The sequence below is a fragment of the Taudactylus pleione genome, unplaced genomic scaffold (genome assembly GCF_031769625.1).
Source record: "Taudactylus pleione unplaced genomic scaffold, aTauple2 ptg000013l, whole genome shotgun sequence".
Taxonomy (NCBI): domain Eukaryota; kingdom Metazoa; phylum Chordata; class Amphibia; order Anura; family Myobatrachidae; genus Taudactylus; species Taudactylus pleione.
Window position 1 is genome coordinate 3,523,305 of NW_028284416.1, and position 13,573 is coordinate 3,536,877.

Here is a 13,573-nt window from a genome sequence, read left to right on the forward strand (position 1 = left end):
GGAAAAGTTCCCAACGGTAAGGTGCTAACGCAGCTTTACAGGACCACTAAAACCCCCAATCGCCATCCTCAGATATGAATCGTGCAGGTAAACCGCCAACCAGTCATTGCGGTCGGAATTCGTGCGCTCGTACAACAACGAAGAGCTGCTAATTTGATTGACAGAATGTACCGTTTGTGGGTGGTAACAGGGGAAGGTGCTTGAAAACGGGGAGTGGAGATCCAAACACAGGCGTGCCTAACGCTCAAAACGGCGTTTAATGGGCGTGCATAATTAGTAAAGCAGCGTCATCGACCACGTCACTTGGTTGTTTCTTAGCCTGAACTGCTCGCGGTGATAGCGGGAAGAAAATCCTACCACAAGCAGTGCGAGCAGTTCATACGCCTTTCGATGTTCCCGATTAATCTAATAAATAGCGGAGATGACGTAGGATGCGAGCGGCCAGGGGGCGTCTTTACAAAATAGCGAGCGCATATATCGTTCACTCGCTCAGACATAGAGACGTCAACAGACCGCAAAGCGCGAGTGCTCAATTTAAATATCCGGCCCCTCTTTGAGAACGAGCGTCCGCAAATAGCGTCCGGCTCTGAATCAGGCCCACAGTTCAGTGTTACCCTGACATTCAATGCAGCTATGCTAAAAAGTTCAGCATCGCCTCTCCCTCCGTTACAGACCTCTGAAGACTCGCCCACTTTTTTGAACAGTGTCAAGATTGGATCCCATACAGGTCACACAGCAGATACAGCAATCACCTGACCTACTGTGTGACCTATCCGGTCCTGCCCCTGTGTATGATTCCACCAATCCGAACAAAGCATTTCTGCACAGCGACCCTGCAACCTGTCTGTCACTGTGTATGCTGTATTAGAGGAGCCCCTTACCCCTAACACAGCGTCCGGGGAGTGATATAGAGCATGACGGGACTTATTTGGCTTATTATAAACACTCCAGTTGTTGAAGTATATTTATAAATTATGCCCTTCCCAATTGTTACCACTCCCTCCTCGGTAAACCTCCATTCTTTGCTGTATTTAGCAGGGGGGTCAGCTTCCCGCTGCCATATCTCTCTGTAACTGGGGAATGACAAAACCATGGATCTAATGCATCTGTATTAGAGCTGTGGTATTGGCTCTTCCCAACTAGAGAGAATGGCGATCAGCGCCTAATGTGACTGGCAGATGTCCTGACTTTATATAACGTGCCGGGATCCACCTAAGTCATGGCGATGATGGAGGATCCTCAGAGAGCTATTACTAGGAAGGGGATTTTGGACTCACAGCAGGTTTAATATTAGACACATAATGACGGGGACAGGAAAGGCTTAGACATGAACCTAGGTCAACGAAACGCGCTGCATCTGAAAAAATTTTTTGTACTGATCATGATTTTCTAAAAAAAATAAAAAAATTGTTTTTTAACTTTTTTTTTTTTGACTGCGGATTTATCTTTTATGTTGCTGTGTGTATAACTTTATTGATTTTGTGAACATCCCGCTAGACGATACGGGCAATTTGTGTACTTGATGATAGATCGACATTTCAGGACACATAGGACTATGGACTATGTCGACAAGGACTATACAGACGTCACTATGTTGACACCGCAATTTTGAATCGTCCACATGGTTAAAATGTAGACATGTTTATATAGCCATGGACGTCGAAAATACAAATCTTAGGGGTAGTGAGGAGTTGTCGACAATTCAACTTGTCGACATTATGGCAATGTTGACGTGTTCTAAGTGGACATTGAACATGTGACAGTGACTATCAACACAGAGTACTCGTTGACACTGTGTAGTCATCATTATAAACGTTAACTCATACCAAACCCATTGTAATGGACTGTAATAATAATAATAATATAAAAAAAAAAAAAAAATGGCTGAAAAATTAAACTTGATGGACATTCCTTCACGTCTCTAGTCACTGAACTGTAGTAAGTAATAAATAGCGCAGTTCACTCAACCATAAATATTGCACTGCACCTAAAGGAACAGAAGCCCCAAACGTCATAGGGTTTGCAATCTTTATACATACTGTATATGGAATCAGCGCAGGAGAAGTCTTTGGTTTGTTTAGAGCAGGTGTAGAAAACTTGTGGCTACACACACACTCGCGCCACTAATCCTCCGACCCCCCCTCCCAAACGTGTCCTCACCTGGAGTTGAGTCTTCAGGTCCTCTCTCAGCGCCAGAAGCCCCTCCCTCTCGTTCTGCTGCTGCTGCAGTTCCGCCGTCAGTGCTGAATTTTGGTCCCGCAGCAAACTGAGCTCCTGGGTTCTAGAGCTTTGAATCTGCAGGTAAAGAAAAGCTTCATAATGGGCTCCAGTAATCCGGATTTCCCACAAAACTAACTCATGGCAAAAAGGCACAGAACTGGGTGGTGCAGATGTGAGAGTTTATACGGGGCCAGGTCTGTGAAGATCTGGGCATTGGGCGGATCAAGGGCTAAGTTATCAAAAACAGAAATGAGCCTCTGTAATCGATCAGCCTGGGTGGGAGACGGTTCGTTCTTCTATAAGAGAGAACCAGGCAGCATCCCTCCTACCGTGCCAAAATCTTACTGCTCAATACGGCTACAGGCAACACTGGGTAACGAAGAAGAGGGTGACGTTTATAAAAGTTTTAAAATTGCAATCACCGTGCGTCACTAAACTCCCTTTTACTCAGCGATGATTCTGGGAAAAAGGATAAGCCCTTTGTGCCTCGTGGCTCAGCACCTAAAGAATAATTATGCTGAATATTAGTTTTGCCTCCCTAAAATAGCTCCGAAACCAATCAGCAAGACAATTGGCGATTGGTTCCGGAGACTGACTTCAAACATTTCTGTTGGCAGATTGTTATTTAAATACCAAGAAAATGAAATAATAGATAGAGCGCTAGTTTGCTTACAAATTGAATTTTTATCTACTGTGTTCCAATAGGGCAACTGAAGCCTACTTATGTGATACCAGAAAATCTGCCTTAGCATGGAGCGAATGGACTAAAACGTCCACACCAAGAGGTGATGGATTATACAGCCGTACAATATCGTGCCGTGATGAGATGGATGCTGGAAGGCCCTAAGTACAAGCCTAATTTGGAATTTAGGGCCTGATTCAGAGCCGGACGCTTATGCGAGCGGCCAAAAAAATGGTCGCGATGGTCAAGACCATCGCGACTGTCGGGCTTGCGACGAGACCCTGCGGTAGGGTCTCGCTGCCGCAAGCCCAGGAGTGCTTTTGGCTCTATCAGCCAATGTGATGTCAGTGGGGCCGGCTCCAGACGGAAGGCGTTCCCATGGGAACGCCTCCGTCTGGGCAGCAACGCCCCCGGCACGCCCACCAAAGGGGGCGTGCTGTCACTCACCATCGACAGCACGCTCCCTTTGGTGCGAGACCCATAACGACAGCTTATGTGCATGCGCATGCGCATTAGGGCACCATCGACCCGCTTGCGAGCGCTCAGCGCTCGCGAGCGGGTCTGAATCAGGCCCTTAGAGTGTTGATCCTCAACGATATACAGTACAGTATAGCAGTACATTTTCAAAGCACTTGTTTTTATGGATTCTTAACACAAAACTGTCTCTGGATCCATTAAGTGATAACACCAAGGCCCGTATTCAATTTGAGGCGAAAAATCCGGAACCGCGATACTTTTTCGCCGATGACGTCATTTTCGCCTGTTTTGATTTTACTCCATATTCAATTAGAAGGACTTTCCGCCTAGGCAGAGTCAATGCAATGTAATAGGCGGAAAAGTTTTGAAGATGAATGGCAGGCGGGAAAAAGTGCAGAATTGGGGTTTTTGTGGTGCAACGTTGCGGGAACCCCCGTGCAGCCTTCAGACAGTCCCCCAAAGGTAAACTGTGTCAAAAAAGATTTAAAAAACACTTTAAGACACCCCCAAAAAATCACTTTGAAAAAGGGGGCAAAAAGTTAAAAACTAGCAAACTTGACTCTGGGGGGGTCCCCAAGTATGCCCCAAGTGTTTTTTGATTGCAGGGACTTGCGGCAGGTGGATTTTTCACGATTTTTTCAACTTCACTTTAGCAACTTTTAAATATGCTGACCCCCATTTTCAAGTACCCCAAATTTGCTGGGATAAGTTATTTTCTGGGAAAAATACTCCTGCACCACGTATAGAAAAACGCTATTTAGCAGCTATTGAGCCCGTTAAAAACACCAAATACCTTCAGCAAGCCAAATCGGGGGGTACCATAGCTAACCCCCATGTCAGAGCATCTTTTGGGGGGTGTCAGGCTGATTTCCCCAAATCTGACAGGACTTTCCGCCTGTTCAAGTTTCGGGGGGTCCCGTTTTCGTGTACTTCCAAATTGAATGCGGGGTAAAGCGGGCATGCGCGCGATACTTTTCCACCTATAAAACAGGCAAAAAGTCCGGGACGCGGAGAAGTATTGCGCCTCGTCTCAAATTGAATACGGCTCCATGTCTGACACTGATGTTTTGATATAGTACTAATTTGAAATTATTATAAAAGTTTTACATTTTATTTAATGCACATTGTTTCAGCATTACCTTAAAATCAATTCTTGGGCTGGAATTCAAGTTTTTTTCGTGCCCGATCTCACCTCTATACAAATGAATTCTCCTCCTGTTCTTTAAATACCCCGGTGTCGTTTTACGCGTGATATAGATCGTGGTCTGGTGGCAGAATCGTGATGAGGAAATGTGTTGTATTTTTGGGGAATTGTCACCAAAAGCAATTGGTGTCAGTCAGTACATTTACTGACAAGACAGAGATCGGAGCATTTTTGTGTCCATCCGTAAAATAAATACATAACAATAGCAGTCAGTGAGGAAAATACCTTCCATGGGTAGTGCCTGTGGTATGGAAAGAGGAGGAATTCCCCATTCTTTCCATAGTGATTATACCGACCATTGTCACCAGTCTCCCAGTGCAACACATGAAATGGTAAGATTTCCCTACTGACACTAGTAACAGGCAACTCATCTAGGTTGTGGGAACCTTTGTATTAATAAAGATTATTCCTAGGGGTAAATTTACTAAAGTGAGAGTTTTAGAAGTGATGTTGCCTATAGCAACCAATCAGATTCTACTTAACATTTAACTAGCACCTCCTAGACGATAATAGTTAAAGGAGCCCATTTATCAAAGTGCATTTGAGGTAAATTCCCCGAAAACACCGGTTTTCGGGGGTTTACCTCAAATACTAAGTATCCCCCGAATGTATGAAGGAGGGACCGCAGCAGGTATCTCCGATATCTATATATATATAGGATGATCTCCGATACCTGCTGTGATCCCTCCATTGCCGCCGGCAGCCGCCTCCCCCATAGGTTTCTATGGGGGATGCGATGCTGCCAAATGTATCAATATCAGGAATGCGAAGCATTCCCGATATTGGCCCCAGCAGCTAACACCATCTGCAGACAGCGTTAGCCGCTGTGTCCTATGGGCACTTACCCGCATTTCAGCCGGCGGAGGGATCTTCCAGATCCCTCCGCCGGCAATGGGCGCCGCTCATATGCAGCCTGGAATGCGCTCTGGCCACATCGCAGGGATGGGCTCTTTTGGAGCCCGTCTCCCTGCATGTGCCGGGTCATACATTCGGCCGGTATGATTGCATTTTGCAATGCGATCATGGGCGGTACTGCATGCCCTGATCGCATTGCAAAATGCAATCCTTAATAAATGGGCCCCAAAATCTGATTGGTTGCTAAGGGTAACATCACTTTCAAAGCTCACTTCTAAAAACTCTCACTTTAGTAAATTTACCCCCTAATGTCATATTTGATACTGTTCATATAACATTTTTCTAAAATTGTTGCCCTAGTGGTAGTCAGTCCGAGGCACGAGGCACTTCCAGAAACTTGCTCCTGCCCACAAATTAAGAAACTCCACTGTGTCTAGGTGTCCATTAAATACACAGGATTTGGTTCCATTGTCACTTTCTGGTGGATGAATGGGATTTGCGTGGAAGGGGAAGGGTGGCGTACCTGCTCCAAGGCCGCTAGATTGGTACGCAAGGCATCGTTCTCGGACAGAATGTGGTCAACCTGCTCCTGGCTCTCCACACTTTGCCAGGCTACCTGCACTCAAGGGGGGGGGAGGGAGGCAGCACAGGAGAGCAGGGGCGAGCACAAGGCAAGCAACAGGAGGAAAGAGAGGACAGTTTAGTGATAGAAACTGAGCCAGAGGTAAGCGCACGGCACTGCGGGCACAGAGGCCACCAGCGGGTTCCATACCTGCTCCTGCAGCCCGTGAAGGGCCCGGTCGTGGTCCTGCTTTAGGTTCTGGATCTGCTCCTTCAGCTCAGCACAATTCTGCAGAGAGAGATAAACTTTAAATGACCCACAAGCGGTGTCTTCAGGAGATCCAGACCATTATTTATCCAGGTTTACAGCAAAATGCTCTAGAACCCTGTCTGCACACTATTGGACAAATGTTCTACGTCATCACTAGAGACTATTTATAATGATGGATACGGGTTCTAGAACCATACTGCTGAGTGTATACAGTATATGCGCGAGTCTCGCCACGTCACTGCGCAGTGCGTCCCCTCATCCAAATACATTTTTAAACAGTTAGATCTGATCAGGCGCTTTTTATATACTTGCGCCCGTTTAGGGGCTACCCATGACCTGGTGAATGGATTAAGCTTGCTTGGGCTATATGGCTGTACACGGACTAGGATTCCTGTTCTGTCAGCTGCCTTCTATAAAGGCTTCTTCTGGGGGCCAGGACCCGTAGATTACCCAGGGGGTAGCCCCTGCTGAAAGCTGGGGTTCTCATTAGGCTTTGTGTCTCAGGCTTAGCAATTTCTAGTCGCTAGTAGCACAATGGGCTCTCCCCCAAGACAGTGCGTTATAATGTTACTGTACAATCATTAGAATGTAAGCTCTCATGAGTAGGACCACTTGTGCTTCTCCTTACTAATCCATCCATCTACTCCTCACTCCACAAAAGGGCGCCTAACCACTTGGGGCCTGATTCAGACCAGGTCGCAAGCGCTGAGCGCTCGCAACCGGGTCAATGTTTGCCCACTGGGCATGCGCACGACGGAGCGGGCTCTGTCGTGCGCATGCGCGAGACCCGGCTAGCGACGGGTGCTCCGTCGCTTGTGCTCCTACCACAAGGGTCTCGTCGCAAGCCCGATGGTCTTGACCATCGCGACCATTAACCTGGCCGCTTGCATAGCTGTGGGTGGTCACACACAGCTATGCGAGCGGCCAGGAGGCCGCTCCTAAAAAAACCCCCCAAAAAACGCCCTGATTCAGAGCGAGCGCTCTTTCAGAGCGTCCGGCTCTGAATCAGGCCCTTGGTGCTTATCTGAGTATTATGATCACTAATGCAGCAATGTGTATAAACCTTGTCCTGCATTGAATTGTACTGGAAGTCACTGGTTTCTTGTTCTCTTATTTACGTACTGTGTAAGGCGCTGCCGTATAAAGGATAATAATAATGCAATGATAGACATTCTAGAACGTCACTGACAAATATACACCACGGGTCTGCTTCAGGGATGTACGCTACGCTGATATTTCCGCAGTTGAAAGATATTCGGTTAACTTCATGCGCCATGCGTCTAAGTCACATTGCATCTGCGTCAACCTACATTGCCGAACTCGCACACAGCGACTATTTCCTTGCAGTCTGATTGACAGGGAGCGTTTAGGGGAGGTACCGGGGAGTGACGGCAAAGAAAGTGGGCGTGTCCCACCGTATCAAAGACCGCCAATAGATGTAGACACAGAGGGGGCTCTGCAAATGTCCTAGAACTTCACTTATGCAATACGGCATGAAACAAGGGCGCAACGCGTCCTGGAATCCCACAGCCGGGGACCGCAGACACACAGGACAGGTGCGCTGAGGGAGGCGATCGTGGTCCTCACTTACCTGCTGTGCCGCCAGTAACTCCTGCTGCGCTTTGTGGTTACGTAGGGTCAGAGCCTTCAGCTCCTCCTCTTTCCTCTGCTGAATCTCCTCGATCTTCGTCCTTGTTAGGAGAGAATAAAGTCAGTAGGACGAGTGGGGTGGGGAGTAAGCCCCCCAGCCAGCGGGGTACGAGGCGGATCGCGGACTCACCTGCTGTCATTGTACAGAGCTTCCTTGTCGGTTTGGAGACGTAAGTAACTGTCAGGGTGAGATGTAATAAGATGTCAGCCATATTTATTACCAGTTATTTATATAGCGCACACATATTCCGCAGCGCTTTACAGAGAGAATAGTTGGCCATTCACATCAGTCCCTGCCCCAGTGGAGCTTACACTCTATATTCCCTACCACGTGCGCACACACATACACACTAGGGTTAATTAACTTACCAGTATATTTTTGGAAACCGGAGTAACATGGAGAAAATACAAACTCCACACAGTTAGGGCCGTGGTGGCAATTGAACCCATGACCTTATTGCTGTGAGGCAGTAACGCTAACCATTACACCGTCTGTGATGCCCAATATAATCCATGTGTCTATACAAGCCCGTACGCCAGTCGTGATTACTGTATGGCTAGCAGCGCCGGTCTTCCCTCCCCCCCCCGTCGATCTTCCTTCACCCATTTGTTTTGTGCGCACATCTTCTGGATTTATCCATAAGGATTAGTGATCCCTATATGAGCCTCTGCTTCCTTTGTATCCAGCATTCAGAAACTGGAGCCGGGCACCAGCAGATGGAAACCTCCCCATGTGTAAGACCCTAAACTTCCAATCAGCGATGTTCCCGGGGGTATTACACAGAAAAGATTAAACCTTTATTTAGTTTTGGCTCCTGGGACACAGGGAGACATAACGGGTTCTTCAAGGTTACAAGGTCTATTAATGTGATCATTACCCCGACGATACCTCTGAGATGTCCCGATTTAGGCAGTACGGTCCCGATTTGAGGGCTGTGTCCTGCCCAGCGGGTTGGAAAGTTGCTAGGTATGTCCGCTGCCCCGCTGCACACCTGTGGTTGGTGCATATGGCAATGAATGGGGCTTTGAGAGGAATGGAGGGGTGGTAAGGGGCAGCCTAGTTCTCCATTGCCCTCTATAAAGGCTGGGGGGCAGGGACTGTGGATTACCCAGGGTGACACCCATAACGGAAGCCCCTGGTGAAAGCTGGGGGTTCCCATTAGGCTTTGTGTGACCATTGCACAGTATGTCCCAATGCAAGAGACTACAAAATTAGGAGGCTTGCACTCATGCACCGACCCACCCCCTACATTCTGCACTCACTTACCTGTCGTGCTTCTTCTTTAATTTTTCAGATATCTGTCAGAGGAAAATTAGGGAGTCAGGATTGGGGGGAATGGTCACAAAGCACTTACACCCGCAGACTAAAAGTCTTAAGACACTTCATTTTAAAAGAAAAAAAAAAAAATAGGTAAATCAAACATAATATGCCCTGAATGGATGCATGATGGCAGAGGAACCCCGACTGAGAATTCGCAGCCATTCAGTGGGGAGCCAGTAATCAAGAGAAATCAGCCTATCAGTTCACTAGGATCCAGTGACATCACTAGTCACACAAAATGGCTACCACCACTGTACCTCAATGTGTATGAGAATGCAGCCTACCGGCTCACTGAGATCCAGTGATATCGCTGGGGCACAATGGAAGCAGTCATTTTGTGGGGCTGAACCAGTAGTCATCAGAATACAGACCATCGGGATCCAGTCACATCACTGAGAGATCGCTTATTCCTAGTATGTTAATAGGTCAAATGTTGATTCAGCCTACAAAATGGCCGCCGGCCCTCAGTGCAGGCAACATGGGCGCTATAATAAGAACAAGGTAAAGTACATCTAGAATATAAATCTCTATGATGAAAAATGTGCCCCATATTTCCCATATATTAGACCAGGGGTGTCAAACTCGGGCCATCCAGCTGACGTGGAACTATACATCCCAGCATGCCCTGCAACAATTTTAGCATGCTTTAATAGCAAAACTGTAGCAGTGCATGCTGGGATTTGCAGTTCTAATGCAGCTGGATGGCCCGTGTTTGACACCACTGAATTAGACTCTACGATAGGAACATATAGGGAAAAGAGCCCCTCCCATGTCTTTCCTCAATTCCAATATAAATGAATAATATAAGTCACTTACTTAAGCTGGCCACACACTAGACCAACTTACATCCAACCAGCCAACTTGTTGATTGGTTGGAATGAAAATCTGGTAAGGAATGGGAGTAAATGATGATCAGCAATTTGCTCCTAAATGCCAGAAAACAGATGAAAATGGTCGTTCAGACAAGTTTGTTAAATGTTTGAGCTAAACTATTTGTTCAAACAACAGTTTTGGTCCATTTCCCAGAGTTTGGGAGCAAATTGCTGATTGGTTGGAATGAAAATCTGGTAAGGAATACAATCAACTAGTTGGCTGGTTGGACAGATAATCTTCAGATGTGTGGCCAGCTTTACATGTAAAATAATGTAAAGAGCAAACATACTAGGCCCATTGTAAACAATATGTATAGGCAGGCTTTACACATTTAGGTCACATGACTGGTTGCTATGGGTTACTACATTGTTGGTAAATAACCCTTACTGAATAAATACCCCACCCTCTCACCTTTGTGTTCTCTTCTTGTGCCCTGGAGATCTCCCCCTGCACAGAAACACATGGAGTCATACGCAGAGTAGAGATAATTATATCTGACAGGCACCGTACAGCAACGACCCCTCCTCCATCCAATCACTAATCATTGAGACCCACTGTAATATCTGACTACCCTATAGGAAATGAGGAGGTACCGCGTACAGGGGTATTATATATACAGCCATGGCCAAAAGCTTTGAGAATGACACAAGTATTGGTTTTCACTGCTTCAGTGTATTTAGACCTTTCTGTCAGATGTTACTATGGTATACTGAGGTAACATTACAGCATGACATAAGTGTCAGATGTTACTATGGTATACTGAGGTAACATTATAGCATTACATAAGTGTCAGATGTTACTATGGGATACTGAGGTAACATTACATAAGTGTCAGCTGTTACTATGGTATACTGACGTAACATTACAGCATTACATAAGTGTCAGATGTTACTATGGTATACTGAGGTAACATTACAGCATTACATAAGTGTCAGATGTTACTATGGTATACTGACGTAACATTACAGCATTACATAAGTGTCAGATGTTACTATGGTATACTGAGGTAACATTACAGCATTACATAAGTGTCAGATGTTACTATGGTATACTGAGGTAACATTACAGCATTACATAAGTGTCGGATGTTACTATGGTATACTGAGGTAACATTACAGCATTACATAAGTGTCAGATGTTACTATGGTATACTGATGTAACATTACAAGCATTACATAAGTGTCAAAGGCTTTAATTGACAATTACATTAAGTTTATGCAAAGAGTCAATATTTGCAGTGTTGACCCTTCTTTTTCAAGACCTCTGCAATTCGCCCTGGCATGCTGTCACTCACCTTCTGGGCCACATACTGACTGATGGCCGCCCATTCTTGCCTATTCAATGCTTGGAGTGTGTCAGAATTTATGGGGTTTTGTTTGTCCTCCTGCCTCTTGGGGATTGATCACAAGTTCTCAATGGGATTAAGGTCTGGGGAGTTTCCTGGCCATGGACCCAAAATTTCGATGTTTTGTTCCCCGAGCCACTTAGTTATCACTTTTGCCTTATGGCACGGTGATCAATCATGCTATTCTGCAAAAGGTACAAGGATTGGACTGCTGAGGACTGGGGTAAAGTTATTTTCTCTGATGAATCCCCTTTCAGATTGTTTGGGGCATCTGGAAAAACACTTGTCCGGAGGAGGAAAGGTGAGCGCTACCATCAGTCCTGTTTCATGCCAACAGTAAAGCATCCTGAGACCATTCATGTGTGGGGTTGCTTCTCAGCCAAGGGAGTGGGATCACTCACAATTTTGCCTAAGAACACAGCCATGAATAAAGAATGGTACCAAGACATCCTCCAAGAGCAACTTCTCCCAACCATCCAAGAACAGTTTGATGATGAGCAATGTCTTTTCCAGCATGATGGAGCACCTTGCCATAAGGCAAAAGTGATAACTAAGTGGCTCGGGGAACAAAACATCAAAATTTTGGGTCAATAGCCAGGAAACTCCCCAGACATTATGCCAGTCAGCTACACTGGCCTCCCCTCTATGCCAGTCAGCTACACGGGCCATCCCCTCTATGCCAGTCAGCTACACGGGCCTCTCCTCTATGCCAGTCAGCTACACGGGCCTCCCCTCTATGCCAGTCAGCTACACGGGCCATCCCCTCTATGCCAGTCAGCTACACGGGCCATCCCCTCTATGCCAGTCAGCTACACGGGCCTCTCCTCTATGCCAGTCAGCTACACGGGCCTCCCCTCTATGCCAGTCAGCTACACGGGCCATCCCCTCTATGCCAGTCAGCTACACTGGCCTGCCCTCTATGCCAGTCAGCTACACGGGCCATCCCCTCTATGCCAGTCAGCTACACTGGCCTCCCCTCTATGCCAGTCAGCTACACTGGCCTCCCCTCTATGCCAGTCAGCTACACTGGCCTCCCCTCTATGCCAGTCAGCTACACTGGCCTCCCCTCTATGCCAGTCAGCTACACTGGCCTCCCCTCTATGCCAGTCAGCTACACTGGCCTCCCCTCTATGCCAGTCAGCTACACTGGCCTCCCCTCTATGCCAGTCAGCTACACTGGCCTCCCCTCTATGCCAGTCAGCTACACTGGCCTCCCCTCTATGCCAGTCAGCTACACTGGCCTCCCCTCTATGCCAGTCAGCTACACTGGCCTCCCCTCTATGCCAGTCAGCTACACTGGCCTCCCCTCTATGCCAGTCAGCTACACTGGCCTCCCCTCTATGCCAGTCAGCTACACTGGCCTCCCCTCTATGCCAGTCAGCTACACTGGCCTCCCCTCTATGCCAGTCAGCTACACTGGCCTCCCCTCTATGCCAGTCAGCTACACTGGCCTACCCTCTATGCCAGTCAGCTACACTGGCCTACCCTCTATGCCTGTCAGCTACACTGGCCTCCCCTCTATGCCAGTCAGCTACACTGCCCTCCCCTCTATGCCAGTCAGCTACACTGCCCTCCCCTCTATGCCAGTCAGCTACACTGCGCTCCCCTCTATGCCAGTCAGCTACACTGGCCTGCCCTCTATGCCAGTCAGCTACACTGCCCTCCCCTCTATGCCAGTCAGCTACACTGGCCTGCCATCTATGCCAGTCAGCTACACTGCCCTCCCCTCTATGCCAGTCAGCTACACTGGCCTGCCATCTATGCCAGTCAGCTACACTGGCCTCCCCTCTATGCCAGTCAGCTACATTGCCCTCCCCTCTATGCCAGTCAGCTACACTGGCCTGCCCTCTATGCCAGTCAGCTACACTCACCTGCCCTCTATGCCAGTCAGCTACACTGCCCTCCCCTCTATGCCAGTCAGCTACACTGGCCTGCCATCTATGCCAGTCAGCTACACTGGCCTCCCCTCTATGCCAGTCAGCTACATTGCCCTCCCCTCTATGCCAGTCAGCTACACTGGCCTGCCCTCTATGCCAGTCAGCTACACTGCCCTCCCCTCTATGCCAGTCAGCTACACTGCCCTCCCCTCTATGCCAGTCAGCTACACTGGCCTG

The 13,573-nt window shown here is 47.6% G+C and overlaps 1 protein-coding gene across 3 annotated transcripts in view; it reads right to left on the reverse strand.

The window, feature by feature from the left end:
• GRIPAP1 (GRIP1 associated protein 1) overlaps positions 1-13,573 on the reverse strand; it is a 107,563-nt gene that overhangs the window by 78,469 nt on the left and 15,521 nt on the right. For 2 of the 3 annotated variants that reach the window (XM_088470261.1, XM_088470253.1), the window contains exons 10-16: positions 10,526-10,561; positions 9,188-9,219; positions 8,051-8,098; positions 7,862-7,961; positions 6,211-6,288; positions 5,962-6,054; positions 2,161-2,295 (exon numbers count right to left, since the gene is read on the reverse strand). In XM_088470261.1, the coding sequence (XP_088326387.1) occupies positions 2,161-2,295; positions 5,962-6,054; positions 6,211-6,288; positions 7,862-7,961; positions 8,051-8,098; positions 9,188-9,219; positions 10,526-10,561 (522 nt within the window). The remainder of the gene's footprint in view (positions 1-2,160; positions 2,296-5,961; positions 6,055-6,210; positions 6,289-7,861; positions 7,962-8,050; positions 8,099-9,187; positions 9,220-10,525; positions 10,562-13,573) is intronic. The other variant, XM_088470269.1, reaches the window with a different exon arrangement.